Consider the following 24,819-nt stretch of genomic DNA (forward strand, 5'->3'; position numbering starts at 1 on the left):
GTGTGGGACTTGGTTGGTGTCCACAATAGACAAGCTCCTGTTTGGTGGTGAAGATCATAGGCTGTGGAATCAGACAGACCTGGGCTCAAATCCTGGTGTCAGGATTTACTAGCTTGGGGGTAGTTTAGCATCTTAAGCCTCACTTGTATTGCTATAAAATGAAGTTAAAGAAATCTGTCTCCTTGGGTTTTTGAGAGGTTGAAATGAGAAATTATGAAAAACAGAGTAGGTGCCCCATAGATGGTAACTGAGACATTTTGCAGGGTCCAAAGAAGGTGGCAGGGTGTTAGCCTCTAATAGGAAGGCGAATGTTGTAGAATCACACGAATGACCACAGAATAATTACAAAGCAGCCTGTGGACAAGTCTTGGCTGTGCTACTAACTAGCTGTGTATCAGTGGACCAGTCATTGAGCCTTTTTAATTCTTGGTTTGCTAATCTGCAAAATTAAAGGGTTGGAGTAAATGTTATCTATTTCTAACATTCTGAGTTGGCTCTAAGTAGAGGATAACATGGAACAAATTATACACAAAATGTTAAGGAAACAGTGTTTACAGAGGGATGGGAGTAATCAGAAGTGACTTTTGAAATGAGGTGAGGAGAACAAGTAGAATTCATGGAGTTTGAGGAGTAGAATAAAAATGGCAATTTTGATGAAATAGGCAGATCTGACAAAATTCAGGTTTTGTGATTTCTTGCCTTGCTTAGAAGATAATTTAAATATTTTTTGTTTATGTAAGTTGTGTGTTAAAAAATGTAGTATCAATACTTTATTTACACTTACATTGTCAAGTTGAATGTTTTTCTAGGATAATACTTCGCAGTTTTGTTGTCATTCCTGCTAGCTACTCCATGATCGTGTGTTTCACATTTGCACAAGTGTATTTGAAGTCTCATTTTATAGGAGAGATTCAGGATTAGTTTTTAGCTCTTATAATGACAATTATAAGGTAGAGAATAAAATATTTTCTTGTTTAATCTCTTCATATTAAAGATGAAAAGTTAAAGCCCAGAATGAAGTGACTTGTCTGAGCTTGTAAAATGTGTAGATATCCAAATTCTTGCCTCTGCTGTTCCTTTGAGGCTGCCTGAGGTATAGGGTCTTTCTTAAAATACAATTCTTAATAGTTAGAAAGTGAAAGAAAGTGTGAAAGTGTTAGTTGCTCACTCATGTCCGACTCTTTACGACCCCCTGGACTGTAGCCCGCTAGACTCCTCTGTCCATGTAATACTCCAGGCAAGAATACTGGATGCGTAGCCATTCCCTTCTCCAGGGGATCTTCCCAACCCAGGGATCCAACTCAAGGCTCCTCCACTGCAGACAGGTTCTTTATTGTCTGAGCCACCAGGGAAACCATTCATTTATTATTGAGAGATGTTCTGATAACTCACCTTCTTTTCATACTACTTTTAATTGTAATGTACAAGATAGTATTTTATACTTGAGATCCATATGGTACCTTCACTGCTTGCCTTCTATATGCTAAGTGAGCCAGGGCAACTGTCATCCCTCTTTCTGAAATGAACAGATGAGTAGGAAAGCCACACCTGGAAGGAAGTAATTACATGGAGATTTACTTTGGGGGTGGACTGCACTATATTCTAGGTGTCCAAGTTTAATTTCAAGAGAATCAGAGGAGGCTTCCTTAAAGAAGTAATGCTTATACAGAGACCTGAAGCCTTGAAGATGTTAGAAATTGGCCATGTTAGATGTTAGAAATTTGGAGAAGGCAATGGCAACCCACTCCAGTACGCTTGCCTGGAAAATCCCATGGATGGAGGAGCCTGGTGGGCTGCAGTCCATGGGGTCACTAGGAGTCGGACACGACTGACCAACTTCACTTTCACTTTCATGCATTGGAGAAGGAAATGGCAACCCACTCCAATATTCTTGCCTGGAGGATCCCAGGGACGGGGGAGCCTGATGGGCTGCCATCTATGGGGTCGCACAGAGTCGGACACGACTGAAGCGACTTAGCAGCAGATGTTAGAAATTAGGGGAACCATGGCGGGTCATTGAATTCCAATACAGTGAAGGTCACTTCTGGAAGCAAGGACTTGACCCTTTTGTAGAACTAAATTAAGGCGAGTGTGGATGGAGCATGCAGAGGATGAAGTGGGACTAAGTTGGCAACATCCAGCAACCACGCAAAGTGTTTTGGTCTTTATCCTGACAGCAGTGGGCAACCATCAAAGGGTTTGAATTCTTAATGTTTCACAAGCCTGGGTTGCTGAACCCTTTTACCAAATAATATCAGTTAAGTAATAGAAATGTATCTGTTGAGGGATTATCCCCACCCAAGAGAAAGAATTTTATCTTGGAAGCCAGTGAGAGAAATAAAAAAATGTGCTTAATTGTGATTAGCAAAATAGCTTTATTGCTGGAGTGTTTATCCTGGATTCATATATTTGCAGAATCCCTGCATATAAAGATGTGAATCAAATGTTTTGGTAATTAATATATGTTGTACAAAATAGTCTGTTGGAGGTCTAGGAGATGTAGCGCTTTTTATTTATTTTTTGGCCATGCCACACAGCATGTGAAATGTTAGTTCCCTGACTAGGGATCAAACCCACGCCGCCTGCAGTGGAAGTGTGGGGTCTTGGCCCTTCAACTGCCAGAGAAGTCCCATCCCAAAGCTTTTTTAAATGATTTGGTGCAAGCTAGGACCTGAGAATATTCAGCTGTGGTGCTTTGACTGGAATGATTGCCGCTTTGTGATTTAATAAAGCCTTTTGGTGAACTGTGGTGTTGGGGAAGACTCTTGAGAATCCCTTGGACTGCAAGGAGATCCAACCAGTCCATCCTGAAGGAGATCAGCCCTGGGATTTCTTTGGAAGGAATGATGCTAAAGCTGAAACTCCAGTACTTTGGCCACCTCATGCGAAGAGTTGACTCATTGGAAAAGACTCTAATGCTGGGAGGGATTGGGGGCAGGAGGAGAAGGGGATGACAGAGAATGAGATGGCTGGATGGCATCACTGATTCGATGGACACGAGTCTCAGTGAACTCTGGGAGTTTGTGATGGACAGGGAGGCCTGGTGTGCTGCGATTCATGGGGTCGCAAAGAGTCGGACACGACTGAGTGACTGATCTGATCTGATCTTTGGTGATAGCTGTTTCTTCCTTCTAGGCATCTGGGTTAGTTTGGTGGCAGTGCCAGGCTGAGCTCCAAAGCCCCCTGGCTAAACCCCTGAAGCTAATTTGGGAATCCTGTGGTAGAACTGAGGAGGGCCATGCAGCCAGATCTTTGTAACTCATACAAGAGCTGTTGAGGCAGTAGCTTTACTGCCTTTTTGGAACAGCATTGCAATATGATAACTGTCTTTAGGACATTTGTATTAGGTTTAGAATCATTACTTTTTGGTGATGGAGGGAATTTCTGAAATTCTAGGTGACAAAGTCTAATCCCAAAATTAATATAAACTTTGATGTAAACTGCTGTTTATATTATACTGTGACTGGTAGTTTGCCTTTTTTTAAAAGACGATGTATTTTAACTATAAAAACTTCAATGACTATTACTTTTTTAAAAAAGTACTGGATGGAAAAAAAAATGTATTATGTGGGCCAGATATTGTTTTAGGTACCATGCCCATATTCTGTCTCATATGTTACAATCAAAATATCATTCCTATTTTGCAGATGAGGGGGTGATGGAGGCTAAATGACTGGTCCAACGTAATACATCTGGGTAAGCCAGATTTGGAACCCCCAAGAATAGTTCTCTGTGAATTCTAGCTTAAAATTATAAGCAACTGAAATCTTTAGATGCAGAAATATTAAATGTGAAAAGTAGTTCTTGGAATACTGCAAGGGTGAGTTAAAAATATCAGTCCTAGTTTATTTGAACTTGAACAAAACCTAGTCTTTTACAACCTTGTGAGATGTATCCAGGCCCACCCTCCTCTTTATGCTGTATTTCGCTTGGGCAGTGAGATCTCTTGTGCTTGGGATAGACAGAGGGCTCTTAAGGACTGACTGAAGGTCAGTCCCTAGGAAATTAAGGTTGCTGGGGCGAGAGATGTGTTGGTTACACTCTTAGCCAGGAGTGAGGGTAGACCAGGCCCTGGAGGGGTAGAGGAGAACAGAGCCCAGCTTCTCTGTACTTCTTGTGCCCTCTGTGCAGCCTGCCTTCTTTTACTGGGTCTGGCTGCGCGGGTGCAGGAGGGCCTAGAGGAGCTATCCCACGTTGAAGGTCAGGAAGGGTGGCGGTGACAAGATACCCCTCGTCCAAGGTAAGGAGCAATGGCTGCGCTTTGCTGGAGCAGCCCTGAAGAGATACCCCACGCCCAAGAGAAACCCAAGTAAGACGGTAGGTGTTGCAAGAGGGCATCAGAGGGCAGACACACTGAAACCATACTCACAGAAAACTAGTCAATCTAATCACACTAGGACCACAGCCCTGTCTAACTCAATGAAACTAAGCCATGCCCGTGGGGCAACCCAAGATGGGCGGATCATGGTGGAGAGATCTGACAGAATGTGCTCCACTGGAGAAGGGAATGGCAAACCACTTCAGTGTTCTTGCCTTGAGAACCCCATGAACAGTATGAAAAGGCAAAATGATAGGATACTGAAAGAGGAACTCCCCAGGTCATTAGGTGCCCAATATGCTACTGGAGATCAGTGGAGAAATAACTCCAGAAAGAATGAAGGGATGGAGCCAAAGCAAAAACAATACCCAGCTGTGGATGTGACTGGTGATAGAAGCAAGGTCCGATGCTGTAAAGAGCAATATTGCATAGGAACCTGGAATGTCAGGTCCATGAATCAAGGCAAATTGGAAGTGGTCAAACAAGAGATGGCAACAGTGAATGCAGACATTCTAGGAATCAGCGAACTGAAATGGACTGGAATGGGTGAATTTAACTCAGATGACCATTATATCTACTACTGCAGGCAGGAATCCCTCAGAAGAAATGGAGTGGCCATCACGGTCAACAAAAGAGTCCGAATGCAGTACTTGGATGCAATCTCAAAAACGACAGAATGATCTCTGTTCGTTTCCAAGGCAAACCATTCAATATCACAGTAATCCAAGTCTATGCCCCAACCAGTAACGCTGAAGAAGCTGAAGTTGAACGGTTCTATGAAGACCTATAAGACCTTTTAGAACTAACACCCAAAAAAGATGTCCTTTTCATTATAGGGGACTGGAATGCAAAAGTAGGAAGTCAAGAAACACCTGGAGTAACAGGCAAATTTGGCCTTGGAATATGGAATGAAGCACGGTAAAGACTAATAGAGTTTTGCCAAGAAAATGCACTGGTCATAATAAACACCCTCTTCCAACATCACAAGAGAAGACTCTATTCATGGACATTACCAGATGGTCAACACCGAAATCAAATTGATTATATTCTTTGCAGCCAAAGATGGAGAAGCTCTATACAGTCAGCAGAAAAAAGACCAGGAGCTGACTGTGGCTCAGAGCATGAACTCCTTATTGCCAAATTCAGAGTTAAATTGAAGAAAGTAGGGAAAACCACTAGACCATTCAGGTATGACCTAAATCAAATCCCTTATGATTATACAGTGGAAGTGAGAAATAGATTTAAGGGCCTAGATCTGATAAATAGAGTGCCTGATGAACTATGGAACGAGGTTCGTAACATTGTACAGGAGACAGGGATCAAGACCATCCCCATGGAAAAGAAATGCAAAAAAGCAAAATGGCTGTCTGGGGAGGCCTTACAAATAGCTGTCAAAAGAAGAGAAGCGAAAACCAAAGGAGGCAAGGAAAGATATAAACATCTGAATGCAGAGTTCCAAAGAATAGCAAGAAGAGATAAGAAAGCCTTCCTCAGCGATCAGTGCAAAGAAATGGAGGAAAACAACAAAATGGGAAAGACTAGAGATCTCTTAAAGAAAATTAGAGATACCAAGGGAACATTTCATGCAAAGATGGGCTCGATAAAGGACAGAAATGGTATGGACCTAACAGAAGCAGAAGATATTAAGAAGAGATGGCAAGAATACACAGAAGAACTGTACAAAAAAGATCTTCACGTCCCAGATAATCATGATGGTGTGATCACTGACCTAGAGCCAGACATCCTGGAATGTGAAGTCAAGTGGGCCTTGGAAAGCATCACTATGAACAAAGCTAGTGGAGGTGATGGAATTCCAGTTGAGCTATTCCAAATCCTGAGAGATGATGCTGTGAAAGTGCTGCACTCAGTATGCCAGCAAATTTGGAAAACTCAGCAGTGGCCACAGGACTGGAAAAGGTCAGTTTTCATTCCAATCCCAAAGAAAGGCAATGCCAAAGAATGCTCAAACTACCGCACAGTGCACTCATCTCACACGCTAGTAAAGTAATGCTCAAAATTCTCCAAGCCAGGCTTCAGCAATATGTGAGCCATGAACTTCCTGATGTTCAAGCTGGTTTTAGAAAAAGCAGAGGAACCAGAGATCAAATTGCCAACATCTGCTGGATCATGGAAAAACCAAGAGAGTCCCAGAAAAACATCTATTTCTGCTTTATAGACTATGCCAAAGCCTTTGACTGTGTGGATCACAATAAACTGTGGAAAATTCTGAAAGAGATGGACATACCAGACCACCTGACCTGCCTCTTGAGAAATCTGTATGCAGGTCAGGAAGCAACAGTTAGAACTGGACATGGAACAACAGACTGGTTCCAAATAGGAAAATGAGTACGTCAAGGCTGTATATTGTCACCGTGCTTATTTAACTTCTATGCAGAATACATCATGAGAAACGCTGGACTGGAAGAAACACAAGCTGGAATCAAGATTGCTGGGAGAAATATCCATAACCTCAGATAAGCAGATGACACCACCCTTATGGCAGAAAGTGAAGAGGAACTCAAAAGCCTCTTGATGAAAGTGAAAGTGGAGAGTGAAAAAGTTGGCTTAAGCTCAACATTCAGAAAACGAAGATCATGGCATCCGGTCCCATCACTTCATGGGAAATAGATGGGGAAACAGTGGAAACAGTGGCAGACTTTATTTTTCTGGGCTCCAAAATCACTGCAGATAGTGACGGCAGCCATGAAATTAAAAGACGCTTACTCCTTGGAAGAAAAGTTATGACCAACCGAGATAGCATATTCAAAAGCAGAGACATTACTTTGCCAACAAAGGTTCGTCTAGTCAAGGCTATGGTTTTTCCTGTGGTCATGTATGGATGTGAGAGTTGGACTGTGAAGAAGGCTGAGTGCCGAAGAATTGATGCTTTTGAACTGTGGTGTTGGAGAAGACTCTTGAGAGTCCCTTGGACTGCAAGGAGATCCAACCAGTCCATTCTGAAGGAGATCAGTCCTGGGATTTCTTTGGAAGGAATGATGCTAAAGCTGAAACTCCAGTACTTTGGCCACCTCATGCGAAGAGTTGACTCATTGGAAAAGACTCTGATGCTGGGAGGGATTGGGGGCAGGAGGAGAAGGGGACGACAGAGGATGAGATGGCTGGATGGCATCACTGACTCGATGGACGTGAGTCTCAGTGAACTCCAGGAGTTGGTGATGGACAGGGAGGCCTAGCGTGCTGTGATTCATGGGGTCGCAAAGAGTCGGACATGATGAGTGACTGATCTGATCTGATCTGATCTGATGTAGAATTCCTACCTACAAGTATAGGTAGCTCAAGAGTGAAGTGAAAAGTAAAAGTGCTAGTTGCTCAGTTGGGTCCAACTCTTTAGGACCCTACGGACTGTAGCCTACCAGGCTCCTCTGTCCATGGAATTCTCCAGGCAAGAATACTGGGTTGGATAGCCATTCCTTCTCCAGGAGATCTTCCTGACCCAGGGGTCGAACCTACATCTCCTGCATTAGCAGGCAGGTTCTGTACTGTCTGAACCACCAGGGAAGCCCAGGTAACTCAAGAGTGATCCTTCTTTTTTCCTTTCCACTGGCAGGCACAGAATATTGAGACTTTACTTAATCTTAGGCTCCAGGATAATAATTCCCTTTGGTAGAAAAAAGCTGCTAATGATAAGTAATACAGCTTTTGTGCTGTTGCATGTACAATTTCATTTGATTCCTTGTTACCACACTTTGATGTAGGTAAGGTTAGTTTCAGTTCGGTTCAGTTGCTCAGTCATGTCCGACTCTTTGTGACCCCATGGACTGTAGCATGCCAGACTTCCCTGTCCATCACCAACTCCTGGAACTTGCTCAAACTCATATCCATTGAGTCAGTGATGCCATCCAACCATCTCATCCTCTGTCATCCTCTTCTCTTCCTGCCTTCAATCTATCCCAGCATCAGGGTCTTTTCCAATACGTCAGTTCTTCACATCAAGTGGCCAAAGTATTGCAGTTTCAGCTTCAGCATCAGTCCTTCCAATGAATATTCAGGACTGATTTCCTTTAGGATTGATTGGTTTGATCTCCTTGCAGTCCAAGGGACTCTTAAGAGTCTTCTCCAATGCCACAGTTCAAAAGCATCATTTCTTCAGTGCTCAGCTTTCTTTAGTTTATTTTCTTACAAATGAAGAAACTGAGGTTCCATTCTAATCTAAACCACCTTTCTTGTCTGACTGTTATCAGAGTTTTAACTGATCATCTTAGCACTCTGGGCTCCCTTGGTGTGTTCCCCACATGGTACCCAGAAAAGTCTTTATTTATTTTTAATTAATTTTTTTCCATTTTATTGAGATATAATTCACACATAACATTGCATAAAATACAACATAATGATTTGTATATTGCACAATGATTACCATAGTAAGTTTAGTTAACATCCATTACCTCACATAGTTAACAGCTTTTTTATAACTTGTGTTAACTTTTAAGATTGATTCTTATTGACTTTCAAATGTACAATACAGTATTGTTAACTACAGTCATCATGTTGTACATGCTATCCCCAGGACTTATTTAGATAACTGGAAGTTTGTACCTTTTGTCTACATTCACCCATTTCCTCTACCGTTCACTCCCGCTTTTGGCAATACCAATCTGGTCTCTGTTCCCAAGAGTTCAGTTTTTTAGATTTCACAGATAAGTGAGCTCATATAGTATTTGTCTTTCTCTGACTTACTTCACTTAGCATCTTGACTACAAGATCTATCAGTTTTATTGCAAATGGCAGGATTTCCTTCTTTTGTGGCTGAGTAATATTCCATTACAGACACACCACATTTTCTTTATCCAGTCATCCATCAGTGGACATGTAGTTTGTTTCCATGTCTTGGCTACTGTAAATAATGCTGCAGTGAACGTGGGGTTGCAAATATCTCTTTTGCAGTGATTTAACTTCCTTTAGATATATACCCCGGAGAAGGCAATGGCACCCCACTCCAGTCCTCTTGCCTGGAGAATCCCATGGATGGAGGAGTCTGGTAGGCTGTAGTCCATGGGGTCACTAAGAGTTGGACACGACTGAGCGACTTGACTTTCACTTTTCACTTTCATGCATTGGAGAAGGAAATGGCAACCCACTCTAGTGTTCTTGCCTGGAGAATCCCAGGGACGGGGGAGCCTGGTGGGCTGCCGTCTATGGGGTCGCACAGAGTCGGATATGACTGAAGCGACTTGGCGGCAGCAGCAGCAGATATATACCCAGAAGTGGAATTGCTGGATCATATGGTAGTTCTATTTTTAGTTTTTTGAGAAGCCTCCAGCTGTTTTCCACATGGGCTTCCCTGGTGGCTCAGTGGTAAAGAATCTACTAGCAGTGCAGGAGATGGAGGAGACCACCTGCAATGCAGGAGATGCAGGTTGAATCCCTGGGTCAGGAAGATCCCCTGGAGAGGAAATGGCAGCCCACTCCAGTATTCTTGCCTGGAAAATTCCATGGCCAGAGGAGCCTGGCAGGCTATAGTTCATGGGCTTGCAAAGAGTTGGACACAACTGAGCAACTAAACAACCCCCATAGTGTTTTCCACATTGCCCGTACCATGGAAACTTTAAAAACCTACTGGGATCATGGCACTTTCCTGCTTAAACTCTTTCTTGAACCTGTTCCTTTTCCTTCCTGTTGACTCTGCAGCCATGCTCCCTTCAGCATCAGTGACTTGTAATGGTTCCTTTATCTGTAATGTTATCCTTCACCAGAGCTTTTAAACCTTTACTTATCCTTCAAGTGGTGATACTTTTTTAAAGAGCTCTTATCATAGCCTATAATTACATTTTTTGGTGATTATTTGCTGGTTATCCCACCACACTTTAAGCCTACGAGGGCAAAAAATATGTCTCTTTTTGTGGCCATTATATTCCCATTGCCTGGCATGCAATAAGCAATAAAGATTTATTGAAGGGAGAAATGAGGCTCAGGAAATTGAATTCTTGCCTAATGTAGTAGATGGTGTTACTTTTACTAGAATATAAGCACCATGAAGGCAGGATTTTTGGCTCCTTTTTTCCCTGCAATATCTTTGATATCTTTAACAGTGCCCAGCTCCTCATAGTAAATATTTATTGAATATTGATTATACTTTGATGCAATTCCAAAGATTTCTTATCCATCCAGGACTTTTGCCCTCTTTGTACCAAGTCTGTCTAAAAATGGGGATTTGGGATTAGCCAGTTTCTCTGTGTTATAGAGATATGGGAGAGTTGCTGCTGTGACTCAGTAAGGTGGTTTTGCTGTCTCTGTGTAAAGGTCTTAGTTCAGTTCAGTCGATCAGTCGTGTCCAACTCTTTGCGACCCCATGAATCACAGCACGCCAGGCCTCCCTGTCCATCACCAACTCCCGGAGTTCACTGAGACTCACGTCCATTGAGTCAGTGATGCCATTCAGCCATCTCATCCTCTGTCGTCCCCTTCTCCTCCTGCCCCCAATCCCTCCCAGCATCAGAGTCTTTTCCAATGAGTCAACTCTTCGCATGAGGTGGCCAAAGTACTGGAGTTTCAGCTTTAGCATCCTTCCTTCCAAAGAAATCCCAGGGCTGATCTCCTTCAGAATGGACTGGCTGGATCTCCTTGCAGTCCAAGGGACTCTCAAGAGTCTTCTCCAACACCACAGTTCAAAAGCATCAATTCTTCGGCACTCAGCCTTCTTCACAGTCCAACTCTCACATCCATACATGACCACAGGAAAAACCATAGCCTTGACTAGACGAACCTTTGTTGGCAAAGTAGTGTCTCTGCTTTTGAATATGCTATCTCGGTTGGTCATAACTTTCCTTCCAAGGAGTAAGTGTCTTTTAATTTCATGGCTGCAGTCACTATCTGCAGTGATTTTGGAGCCCAGAAAAATAAAGTCTGCCACTGTTTCCACTGTTTCCCCATCTATTTCCCATGAAGTGATGGGACCGGATGCCATGATCTTCGTTTTCTGAATGTTGAGCTTTAAGCCAACTTTTTCACTCTCCACTTTCACCTTCATCAAGAGGCTTTTGAGTTCCTCTTCACTTTCTGCCATAAGGGTGGTGTCGTCTGCATATCTGAGGTCATTGTTATTTCTCCCGGCAATCTTGATTCCAGCTTGTGTTTCTTCCAGTCCAGCATTTCTCATAATGTACTCTGCATAGAAGTTAAATAAGCACGGTGACAATATACAGCCTTGACGTACTCATTTTCCTATTTGGAACCAGTCTGTTGTTCCATGTCCAGTTCTAACTGTTGCTTCCTGACCTGCATACAGATTTCTCAAGAGGCAGGTCAGGTGGTCTGGTATGTCCATCTCTTTCAGAATTTTCCACAGTTTATTGTGATCCACACAGTCAAAGGCTTTGGCATAGTCTATAAAGCAGAAATAGATGTTTTTCTGGAACTCTCTTGGTTTTTCCATGATCCAGCGGATGTTTGCAATTTGATCTCTGCTTCCTCTGCTTTTTCTAAAACCAGCTTGAACATCAGGAAGTTCACAGTTCACGTATTGCTAAAGCCTGGCTTGGAGAATTTTGAGCATTACTTTACTAGCATGTGAGATGAGTGCACTGTGCGGTAGTTTGAGCATTCTTTGGCATTGCCTTTCTTTGGGATTGGAATGAAAGCTGGCTTTTTCCAGTCCTGTGGCCACTGCTGAGTCTTCCACATTTGCTGGCATATTGAGTGCAGCACTTTCACAGCATCATCTTTCAGGATATGAAAGAGCTCAACTGGAACTCCGTCACCTCCACTAGCTTTGTTCATAGTGATGCTTTCTAAGGCCCACTTGACTTCACATTCCAGGATATCTGGCTCTAGGTGAGTGATCACACCATCATCTGGGTTGTTAAGATCTTTTTTGTACAGTTCTTTTGTGTATTCTTGCCACCTCTTCTTAATATCTTGTGGTTCTGTTAGGTCCATACCATTTTGGTCCTTTATTGAGCCCATCTTTGCATGAAATGTTCCCTTGGTATCTCTAATTTTCTTGAAGAGATCTCTAGTCTTTCCCATTCTGTTGTTTTCCTCTATTTCTTTTCATTGATTGCTGAGGAAGGCTTTCTCATCTTCTTTTTGCTATTCTTTGGAACTCTGCATTCAGATGCTTCTATCTTTCCTTTTCTCCTTTGGTTTTCGTTTCTCTTCTTTTCACAACTATTAGTAAGGCCTCCCCAGAGGGCAGACACATTGAAACCATACTCACAGAAAACTAGTCAATCTAATCACACTAGGACCACAGCCTTGTCTAACTCAATGAAACTAAGCCATGCCTGTGGGGCAACCCAAGATGGGCGGGTCATGGTGGAGAGATCTGACAGAATGTGGTCCACTGGAGAAGGGAATGGCAAACCACTTCAGTATTCTTGCCTTGAGAACCCCATGAACAGTATGAAAAGGCAAAATGATAGGATTCTGAAAGAGGAACTCCCCACGTCAGTAGGTGCCCAATATGCTACTGGAGATCAGTGGAGAAATAACTCCAGAAAGAATGAAGGGATGGAGCCAAAGCAAAAAGAATACCCAGCTGTGGATGTGACTGGTGATAGAAGCAAGGTCCGATGCTGTACAGGTCTTAAAGGGCATCCAAATATCATCAAACAGTAGTATCTGTTCTGTATCCTGTACACCCCTTTTTTCAGGCTGCCAAGCTATATATTGATGTCATCCATCCTGCCTTTTTTCTAAATCCCCTGAATAACATGTTGAATATCCATCAGAGCAGTTCTTCTACCAGCTTTTATTTAACCATTTGCAGACTTAACAGTATACCTTTCTCCAAAAAATTCACTTAAATGGCAAACTAGAAACATTTTAATGATCTGCTAGAAAACGTTTTCATGCTGAAGGACCAGAAAATCAGGTGTTATTTTCTATTTGGGTTTAGGGAGTGGGTCATTTTTTATTCCACTCAATATACACATCTTTAAGATCTTCACATTTGTTGAATATTTTCCATATTGGGGGCTTAACAGTCACAGTGTTAAGATATGACAATGCAAAGATTTGTGCTTTATCTTCAAAGAACTTGAGTCATACAGCATCACCAAGGACTGTTTACTTATTATGACCACCACCCATAGTCCTGAAGTCAAGTCTTAGTTTGTGATCAGTAATGATTTGTGCAAGGTGCACATGTCAACATGGAAGTACTGATGTCTGATGGCAGCTATGGCAAGCTTCTCTCTCTTGGAGAAAACATTCTGTTTCCAGAGATTGAGCACTGAGGGAGAGAAAACGGTTCCTAGTTTGTGGCAACTGACCTGGAACTTCAGGTCAGTTAGAGTGCTGTCATGGGAAGACCCTGTTTCTAGTCTTGACTCTGCCTTATTGTTAATATTTTGGTCAAGTGCTGGTCTTGGAGATTGGGCTTCTCTTCATCCATGAATTCTGTTGAGCTCATCTAAGTTTAAAAGCTGTTCATGTTATCTTTCGCAGGCTAATTCTTTTAATTGAGAAACTGATTGGGTGGAAGCTAATTGTAGGTTCCAATTTTGAATAATCTCATGTTCTTAGCCACTCTGTTAGCTATCTAAGGGGAAGTTAGTAATCTTTTTTGCTGGCTGTTAGCTTATTGCCAGGCATTGTTTCACCACGTTTTCCCTCTAAGATAGAGCAAGGTTTGCACTTGAAAAAATTCCTCATCAACCCAGGGAATACTAATCGTTCCCAACCAATTCCTTTTGAATATTGGTTCAAAAAACCATGATGTATTTCAGGACTCATTTGGGTAGGGGTTTTCAGCTTATCCTGGTCTTTCCCTGTGAACTCCTTGTATCACTAGAGAATGTGGGGCAATGCAATAAGTTTAATGACCTTAGAAATAGACTCAGGGGAAATTAGAAGAATTAGTATCACATTCATTTAAAAAAAACTCCATTAAGGTCTCACTCAGAATTATTTTTTGTTCATTTGTGGATACTATAAGTTTTGGTACCCTTTGAATGGAATACATTACTTTGAAATGTGGGCAAAATGACTGTTTCACAGTATCTTTCACATTGTTCTTTTAAGATTTTGAGCACCCTATTTATATTTCTACAGAAAGCTATTTGTTCTTAAAGTCCAAAGAGATACAGAGAGGTCAGAAAACCAGGGTGGTTGAGTCTCTGATCTGTGCAGACTGAGTGTGAGACCTCAGATTGAGTGTGAGTATATAACCTCAGAAAAGGAAAACAATCAGTAATTCCCTAGTTTTGTTTCAGATCTGTGACTTTTTCGAAGCTTTTGATCATCCTGTGTTCTTCTGTTAGGAAACTGATCCCCAGGTTGTGTGTTCAGCCACTGATATGTGCAAGTCTTGGCCAAAACTGGAGTTACAATGAATGGAATGACACACTTCCCTTTTTATTCTCCTTTGCCTTAGGATCCTGTCACCACATTGGGGAGATTAGACAAAAACTCTCTGCAGTTTATTTTCTCTTTTGAACAAGTTACATTGTGGAGGTACTTTTAAGCTAAAAGAAGAAAAGCTCCTTCTTTGTTCGAAGCAGCAGTGTGTAAGTTTCAACTTGTCTTGGACTTCCTCGGAGATGTTTTAAGATCTGGTGTAAACTTGCTGTGGTTTGCCTTTGGGCATCAAACTGTTTAGCTTGGCTCTATTATATCTGTAATTGCTGCATTTTAATAATTACCCAATATTCTTGTCAGCAATTTGCAGTCTATATTTTTAATAGAACTGTTTGCCTTTCTTTCCCAGGTTCATTCAGACTTGGTTTAAGCCCTGGATTAATGTGCACAGCCCCACAGACCCTCTGCAGCTGAAGGCAGGGGGTGACACAAGTTTATTAAATATTCCTACAAGCCTCGTGCTGGTTATGTAGTTTGTGTGCACCATAAAAATCCTCTGGGAAGTCATCTTCTGAGATCTCCTTATAGGGTTTTGCTTTATAAAAGTTGCCCTTTTAGTATTTGTTGAAATAACATGTTCTTCTAGAGTTTTCCTTATCCATCCATTCAGGAAATCTAATATTTTGAAGGGCAAAAAATAGGGACAAATTCTCTTTGCTGTCATTGATTTTTTTTTTTGTCATTGATTTTTAAGGTAACCGAGGAGACTTCCATTACACCTGAGGTGATGTGGAGTTATGGTAGCAATCACTTTAAGCAATGATTGGAAACAATTTTATGGTGTCCAGAGTTATGTCTATAATTTAGTCAGTTTTTGAAATAAGACCATTGTGCCACCAATGAACTGTGCCTCATTTTGCTTGATAACTTTGTTTTCTTAGTGATCTGCTCTTTAGCTTATTCCTTTTGGTGTCCATTGTAATGTTTATTTTGCAGTAAACAAAAAGTTAAACTGATTTTTCAGTAGCTAAAAATTATGCAAATAGCTATACCCTAATTCTTCTGCTTTTTTGGTTCAAATATACCTCAAAGGGAATGGACCAGTAATGATAATAATAGCTAACATTTATTCATTGCTTATTATGAGCTAGGCACTGTTCTAAACAATGTATCTATGTTAACTCATTTAATCCTCACAATAGTTTGTAGGAATTTTCATCCATGCAGAGTGTCCAGGTCGACATCACTCATTTGGGAGGTGGCAGAGTGGATTCACACCTGTGCAGACCTTTTACTGCTACTCTAATCTGTATTTTACTCATACTAGGTTTTTAAAACCATTTTCCTACGAAGATTGGACCACAGTGCCTCCTGCATATGTAATAGTTCAGTTTTAAAGCATATATAAAAATTATCTTTGAAATTCGAACATTATTGTTATTGCTGGGTAGGTAATACTTGTAAAACCCAAAAGGGAGTTCACTGAAAAGGTTTCCGCCCTCTCCTACCACTGTACCCCAATCACCCTATTTTTTTCCTTCTCCAAGGCTAAGATGCATTTAAAATATCTTTCTCTTCACACTTGATGCAGTGAATTAAAACCATTTAATTCGAACTTGTTTTGCCATTTTTTTTATATATTTGTACTGTGTCTGCAAGTGCCCAAACTAGCTTTGTGTCTGAAGGTAGCATGCTGTTTCTGGGGATGCATTTTTCTGGCTCTGGGTAACAGGGCTGCAGTCTCTAGCTGTTTGAGGTGGATCCTAGAAACTTGGGATACTGCCGTGTCCAAAGCTTAGATCAGGCAGGGTCTTTCATAGTTTTATCCAGTTGTCAGATAGTTTTTATTCCTGACACCAGGAATCATGTCCTTACGCAACACCTGGAACATAGTAGGTGCTCAATAAATGTTTGTTGAATTGCAGCTTCTATGGGTTGTTCCAGACTCAGGGAGATAAGGTTGGAAAATTTATCAGTATGTTGCAGTATCTAAATGAGGTAATTTTTAGGGTCATCAGAGGATATTCCAGTTAATCCCACCTTCATAAAACTTGTCATTTCAAGGCTCTAGATAGGAAAAGTTTTAAAAAAGCCTCTTGGATCCTCTAGTCAAGTAACCAGATAGTCTCAGATGGAGTTGAGAGACAAGTTTTCACATGCTAAAATGTTGGCGAACAGTTGAAATAAGAATTTTGCTTTTTAATGGTTCCTTATGTTTTCAGGTTGATTCTAAATTAATGTTTTAATTTGATCCTTATGATAGGTCTGTCACTATAACATTACATTGAGTTCTTTTTAAAAATTTTATTGAACTATAATTGATTTACAATTTTTTGTTAAATTCTGCTATATAGCAAAGTGATTTGGTTATACACATATATATTCTTTTTCACATTCTTTTCCAGTATGCTTTATCATAGGATGTTGATAAAAAATATTAAAAAAAATTTATAAAATAAAAATTAAAAAATATAAATTATATATTTTTATATATGCTTTATGTACGATGTTGTTGTTTATCTATGCTATATATAATGGTTTGCATCTTAGATTGAGTTCTAACCAGAGTTGGTCTTTTTTTTTTTTTTGCTGAAGTTCACTTATTAAGTGTCATTGATTAGTGTTCCAACATAACTGATGATGTTATGTTTAGGTGTACCTTGATTTTATTCTATACTCTTGAAACTTTACTATAAAACCAAAGATTTAAAACATCAAAGCAAACATGTATTTGCAAAAGTATTTGCTGTAAAAATCTTTATTTGGTAATTACTGCTCCCCCCTCCCCACCAGTTTGCTTGAGGGCTGTCTAGTCATCTTTTAAGGTAAATTTCTTATACTTTTTAGGAATTCTTCATTTTACTTCAATATGTACTCATGAACAGAAATTCCTGCGTTAAGTTTTCTTCTTCAAATGTGTATTTTTACAGGCAATTTGAAAATTGGAAAGAAGGATTTTAAAGCCACTTCTGATTTGCAAAGATTGTCTATAATCTGAAGAACTACAGGCTGAGGTGACTGAATGGGACACACTTTTGGAGAAATAAAAATGACTTCTCATTGTGTGATTGTCATGTTTGCCTTAATGAGTTCCTGCTTAGCAGCCGCAGGTAAGTTGCATAATACAAATTGCATGTTCATTATGTTCTTTTGGGTATATTTTTCCTCAGTCTAGAAAAATTTAGAATATGTGATATTTATGCAGAGCTTGAGTATTTACATTCTTCAAGGAATAAAATACTTGACTCCTGTACAGATACATCGTGTGTTTGTCTATATGATGTCTTACTACACTAGTGCTAGATATTCGAACGTTGGTGACGCAGATACCTAACTAACCTTCAGTGTGGAGGTGGCTAGAGAAGACATATGTTGTTTAAACCCACTTAAGTTTGTTACATGCAGAGATTACATTTACTTTCTTGTCCTAAGTAAGAATTTCAAGAAAACCCTTTGGTTCTTTATTGTAAAGTAAATAGATCTTTTATATAGAGGGGACACTGCTAGCACAGACTACTTAGGAAATGTTTAATTTTGCCTATTTCAGGTATTTTTAGGATGTAACTTTTTAAAAACTACCGAGGGGATTCCCTAGCAGTCCAGTGATTGCTGAGGGCCTGGATTGGAGACCTGGGACCCATAAGTTATGTGGTGTGGTCAGAAACAAAACAAAATATAAAAATTAAAAAGTACAGAAATATACTGTGCTTTCTAGAAGCCATCAGAATGTGAGATTGTAGGTGAGAAGAAGCAAATGGTTTGGTTGGAACACTGTTCCTTAAATAAGAGTATCAGATCCCTCACATCAACATCTTAGTGTAGGCAGTCAGGGTTACTTAACAAATTTAGAAACTTAATTTGCTCTATTTTGTTATAATTTGCTTTGAGTCTCCTTTGTAATGAGCTATATTAGAGCTAATTTGTTGGGCCAGTTCTGAAAACTGGCTGGCCTTAAGAAGACACACATTGACTTAAAAAATGATTAGCTTCTTGGTTTTGACTGTTGAATTGCACGTACAGATGACATGCTGCTGCTGCTAAGTCGCTTCAGTCGTGTCCGACTCTGTGCGACCCCAGAGACGGCATGAGAGTGATAATAATAAGCATGCATTGAGTGTGCTACAATTGTAGATTAACAATGAATAAGGATATTCTTAGTTTATGAGCTCACTTAGTAACAACTCTGGTATTCACCTCTGTGGTATACTGAAGAAGCTGGACCACCATTAAGGCTTCAGTTGACTCAGACCAGGAGTCATATGTAGGCAGACTGAGTGGAAGTCACTTTGTAAAACTTGGTTTATCAGATTGGAAAGCAGAAAGAATGACCCCCTTGTTGCAAATATCTCGAGGGAAAGCTTTTTTGAATGCTGGTGTGTGAATTTGAACTGCCCATTCTCTCTACCAGCAGTTTCACTTTGTCTCATGATTGAAAAATTATTTGCCTTTTAGCTGGTACATTAAAAGTGATCTTAATTAAAATCTCATTAAAAAGTAGTAGAAAAAAAAAAGAGAAATATCTTCTGCTTCTGTTAGGCCCATACCATTTCTGTTCTTTATTGTGCCCATCTTTGCATGAAATATTCCCTTGGTATCTCTCATTTTCTTGAAGAGATCTCTAGTCTTTCCCATTCTATTGTTTTCCTCTATTTCTTTGCACTGATCACTGAGGAAGGCTTTCTTATCTCTCCTTGCTATTCCTTGGAACTCTGCATTCAGATGGGTATATCTTTCCTTTTCTCCTTTGCCTTTGGCTTCTCTTCCTTTCACAGCTATTTGTAAGGCCTCCTTAGACAACCATTTTGCCTTTTTGCATTTCTTTTTCTTGGGGATGGTCTTGATCACTTCCTCCCGTACAGTGTCACGAACCTCCATCCATAGCTCTTCAGGCACTCTATCAGATCTAATTCTTTGAATCTATTTGTCACTTCCACTGTATAATCATAAGGGATTTGGTTTAGGTCATAGCTGAATGGTCTAGTGGTTTTCCCTACTTTCTTCAGTTTAAACCTAAATTTGGCAATAAGGTGTTCATGATCTGAGTCACAGTCAGCTCCCAGTCTTGTTTTTGCTGACTGTATAGAGCTTCTCCATCTGTGGCTGCAAAGAATATAATCACTCTGATTTCGGTGTTGACCATCTGGTGATGTCCGTCTGTAGCATCTTCTCTTGTGTTGTTGGAAGAGGGTGTTAGCTATGACCAGTGTGTTCTCTTGGCAAAACTCTTATTAGCCTTTGCCCTGCTTCATTCTGTACTCCAAGGCCAAATTTGCCTGTTACTCCAGATATTTCTTGACTTTCTACTTTTGCATTCCAGTCCCCTATAATGAAAAGGATATCTTTTTTGGGTGTTAGTTTTAGACGGTCTTGTAGGTCTTCATAGAACCGTTCAGCTTCTTCAGCATTTCTAGTCATGGCATAGACTTGGGTTACTGTGATATTGAAAGGTTTGCAGAGACAGAGCACTTAGGGATATACACAGAGATGTAAGATTCATCCTTCGAGTTGCTTGAACTTTAGTTAGGCATATAGAATATAACCATGTAACAAAATAATCAGTGCATGGTGAGTAAAAGCTGGATGACCTCAGAGAGGTCAGAAGGGTGGGTTAGAGGAGCTGGGGAAGGCTCTGTAGAAGTCTATGTCTTAAGCTATGTTTTGAAGACCAGGATGACTTAAGCAAGAGGAAGGCATTGAGGGTGAGCAGAGGGGGAGAACAGTGGCACTTAGGTGTCTGATATTGTTTTTTTCTGTTTGTCTGTTTTTGCCTTTTTTGACTGTTCTATGCAGCATATGGGATCTTAGTTCTCTGATCAGGGATCAAACCTGCTCCCTTTGCAATAAACGTGTGGAGTCTTAACCATTAGACTGTCAGGAAGGCTCTTGATGTTGTTTTAAGGAACAGATGACCCAGACAGCTGCTTGGGTATGTAGAGGATATCTGTTTAGAAGGAAGGATGGGGGTGGATTATAGAGGACCTTAAATGTCAGAACAAAGCTGTGGATTTCATTCTGAGGTTTGGATTCTCTCTTCTTCCATCCCCCTGTAGTCAAAAGCATGCATTGTTAAATCTTAGAATTCAAACTGCAGCCTCAGAAAGTAAGGCTAAGAATGTGGCCTCCTTGGCCACAAAGGCCACGGTGCCTGGCACGTAGGCTGACATTTAGCTCAGGCTTGCTCTCTGCCAGCTAATTTTGTCTTTATGAAAGAACACTGTGAGGTGGCATTAGTATTATTATCGTCATCTGCATTTTTCCTCACAAGAAAACTGAGACTCAGTAACTAGTAAGTGGCAGAGTGAGGCGGTTTGGCTGTAAAATCCAGCCCATCCACCAGTCCACTAGAACTCTATGTAGGAGACCCTCAGTGTGGAATGAATGAACCTCTTCACTTGATTGATTCAACACCAGATGAGTAGCCACCAATGAGGCATCCTGGAACCAGGTTAAACCCCTTTGTTCTTAGGGGAGACGTATGTAATTCATCAGAGTGAAAGGACCCTCAAGTAACGAGCCTTCTTTGTTTGTATTCTTATTCCGCGGACACGGCTGTGAAGCTCTATTATAGAGTTCTTGCCAGCAGAAGTGGTGAAGGCTTCCTTTAGATATGTAGCCAGGGAGGAGACAAGCACAGCACAGCACATAAAATGAGCCTGAGTTGGAATAGTAGATGCCTGCGTGTGGGCCTTCATTGAAAGCCTTCCTTCTCTGCTTGTGGCTGAGGGTGAAGGAAGCAAGCCACATCCCGGTGTTAGCGGTTGCTTTGACAAAACTCGCACTTTTCCTTCCCTCCCGTGTTCCTTCGTTATTGTACAGCACTGTGCGGAGGGAGGCCCATGGTCCTGAACAAGAGCTGTGTAGGGACCCTAATGCCACCTGATTAGAAATTACCTTAGGCTTTTATCATCAATTTTATCTTATCTTCAATCCTAGAATGTATCTGAAGAAAATGGAAAGTTAAAAAATGTAAATACTTGCTCCTGTGGGCTTAAGCTTCACTAAGTTTTCACTTTAAAAACTGTTCCACTACACATCTTTAAAAAATATTAACTGCTGCCTCCGTGGCTGGCCAGCGTTAGGTAGGGCTGTGTTCCCAGGAGCCTCGGTAACGAGAAAAAGTGCGCACGCAGGGAGAACTCAGGGAAATCAGTTTGGGAGGAAGAGATGGACTTGTCTGTGTTTTACTGGTCCCTCGTGTCAGGACAGAGGGATGCTGTTGAGGGGAGCTCTGCAGAGACGCTGCTGGCCTCTGTGCCAGCAGAGTGTGGAGGGGTTGGCTATGTTCCTCATTCCGCAGTTGCCATTTGGTGCCTAGATGTATCCTTTTGGAGGCTTGCCCGTGACCCAAACACATATTTCTATTGAGCAAACACATTTCTTTTCATCTTTATTGGATGTACCTGGAATTCCAGGTATAGTCCACAGGAGAATAGAGATGTTTTTAGTTGGAGCTATTTTCCTGCTAAGAAAGCTTTGAAGTTTTTGGGTTCATAGGACAGCAAGCAGAGGTATTCATACTAGCTGGTTAATACTTGGTTTGGAATGGACAAGCAGACAGCCTTGGGTGGAGGCTAAACATAATAATACCACTTTATTTTTATTGTTTTCAAATGATTTCCTGCCTGGTGATTCATTTGATTCTCATAGCAGTCCCTGGGTGGGCAGGGTTGTTTTTTTCATTTATGGAATGAGAATAAGGGGCTTGAGAGCAAGTAATTAGTTTAGAAAGCTGGTCTGCCTCTTGATTGAACCTGAACCCAGCACACTTCTGCAGACAGACTGCACCGATGAGTCAGGGTGATTTTCCTGCAGCACGCCCCTCAACACCTCTTGAAACCATGCTGCCAGGCATTCTGCTGGGTACTCTACACCAGTAAGTTCATTTAATCTTTACAGAAACCCAGTGAAGTAGGTGTTCATCATTATCACTGTTTTTATAATTACTACTACTGCCACCACTCCTACCACTATTATTATGATACTAATTTTACAAATGATGAAACTGAGGTTTAAGGAAGAAAAATGTCATGTATAATGAGAGTTAATTTTTAAAAAGTTGAAATGGTCCTTTGTGTAATAATAGTCATATGACAATTTAGTGTGGCAGCATGGCAGCAGACCCAGAGTTCATGTTCTTTCCATTGTGCTGCCCAAAGGGAACTGGCACTCTTTCTCTTGGGCTTGAGATCAATGGCCTGAGGACCGCAGAGGTGGTTCTGCCACAGTTTTCCCTTCTCTGCCAACTGAGGGCTCAGCAGCTGTAACTCATAATGGCAGGAGGGTAGGGAGGGTGCCAATGGGGGCTGCCACCGGGGAAAGTAAACGTAGGAGGAATAGACTTGAAGGTTCAAAACAAATGCAAAAAGATCTCTTGCTAACCCCCAAGTCTTTGGACACAGCTAGTTGATTTGGTCAGTGATTTTATAGTTTTCAGGTGGTTGTTATAACCACTTTTGTGTTTAATTCTACTTGTGGACACATAGGGAAAAGATACTGTCAGTTGTGATGCCAGCTATCACCAGGGTGCCAGTTTTCTATTTATTTTAAGAAGCAAAGAACTATTGTTAAAAGACACAGAGTGAATAGAATGGCCTGCATTTTAGGTAGTGATCCCTCTGGAGAGATCACGCACACCCCAGTGTAATGAGGTCCCTGTTTCCCTTTCTTTAGGTTTTTGCACAGAAACAGCACACACACACACACACACACACACACACACACACACACACAGAGTTGGGGCAATTAGCTAGTCAAGAAAGATGAGTTTATTTCTCAAAGATTACCTTGCCTTGCATAATCTACCAATAGGGGTGGGATATGATATGATAGCAAATAAAAAGCCTTTTTCTTTTTTATGTGCAAGGAGAATAGATAGTTGGGTAACCAGATGTACATATAGATTAAGAAAGATACTTACCAAGAGGGTGCGAATCTACCTGCAGTGTAAGAGACCTGGATTTGATTCTTGGTTCAGGAAGATCCCCTGGAGAAGGTCATGGCTAACCACTCCAGTATTCTTGCTGGAAGAATCCCATGGACAGAGGAGCCTGGTGGGCTATAGTCCATGGGGTTGCAAAGAGTTGGACATGACTGAGCGACTACCATTTTCACTTTGATGTCACAAGTTCACAGAACCCAGATTTCTCTCCTTTGCCTCCTTATCTTAGACTGTATAATTGCCACCCAGTTTTCTGGATTCTTGATCTGGGTTATTTTAGGATACCAGTCATGGTGCATTTCTGTAAATGCTGATCCACTTTCCCATCAGGACAGAGCTATCTATGTGTGACCACATAGCTGTTTAATTGCACAAGGCTTATGTTTTCACACATTGTGGATATGGGAAATTAGGCATTCTCAGCTTGTTTGCTTTGATAACTAAATCCTCCTATTCTGGGGCCACCCTGAATCATTGCTAGAGCTCCAAGTGCTGGTTTTGGAAGTGTTTTAGAACACGGAGTATTCTGAGCAGTGTCACTGTGAAGCCTTTCCCCAGGACCGGCTCTGCATGTGTGGGCATCAGGGCATGGAGGTGCTTGCCTGTCTCAGGAGATTGGCCCACCTTGTACTGCATCCATGTGAACTGCTGACTTTCATTTTCTTTGAAACGTTCTCTGCCATAGTGGCCTAAAAAAAGATTTACCCTGAAGTCTAATGTGGTCTTATTTTTGTTTTCTGAGAGGACACTGTAAATCAGGTGGCATTCTAGAGGGCTTACCAATGTGCTTGCTCTCAGAACATTCCTTCCAAAGACCAGGCAGCAGGTGCTCTGGGGACGGAGGCCTAGCTCTTCTCCAGCCCTGTCCTGCCAACTCTTAGAAATCTTAAGGAAAAAAAAGAAACCAAACTAGTTTAAACTAGAGTAGAATGTGGAAAAGCTTACTGCCTTTAAAGGAAAATGTTGATTAAAAAAAAAAAGATATTCTCTGTTGGCAGTGAAAGGAATCATATAGTTATAAGTGGTATAGTTATGGCAGAAGGAAAAGTTTCCAGTAAGACTGCCCTGAGTTCTTTGTGTTGCTTCTTCCCTTTGTCCTCGCATGCCTGAATAACTTCTTTCTGGCTTAGATGATAGACTAGCCACCAGGAGTAACACCTCCTGTCCTCTTGCCCTCTGGCCCCATCCGCAAGGATGCTCAGGTAGCAAAGGCCTCAGGAGAGAGCAGAGCACCTGCTTCTGGAGTCAGTTCCTTCTCTGTTGCTTTCATCAGGGGTGCTGCTGAGCTGCTGGGCACTTCGTTGCA

At 41.3% G+C, this 24,819-nt stretch overlaps 1 protein-coding gene across 4 annotated transcripts in view; it reads left to right on the forward strand.

Annotated features, from left to right (window-relative positions):
• The window catches only part of TGFBR3 (transforming growth factor beta receptor 3), a 209,506-nt gene that overhangs the window by 14,381 nt on the left and 170,306 nt on the right, over positions 1-24,819 (forward strand). For 2 of the 4 annotated variants that reach the window (XM_061411243.1, XM_061411241.1), the window contains exons 2-3: positions 14,652-14,784; positions 17,506-17,685. In XM_061411243.1, coding sequence (XP_061267227.1) covers positions 17,598-17,685 — 88 coding nt within the window. In that variant the 5' untranslated portion in view covers positions 14,652-14,784; positions 17,506-17,597. The remainder of the gene's footprint in view (positions 1-14,651; positions 14,785-17,505; positions 17,686-24,819) is intronic. The other 2 variants (XM_061411242.1, XM_061411240.1) reach the window with 1 other exon arrangement.

This window comes from Bos javanicus, chromosome 3, assembly GCF_032452875.1.
Source record: "Bos javanicus breed banteng chromosome 3, ARS-OSU_banteng_1.0, whole genome shotgun sequence".
NCBI lineage: Eukaryota > Metazoa > Chordata > Mammalia > Artiodactyla > Bovidae > Bos > Bos javanicus.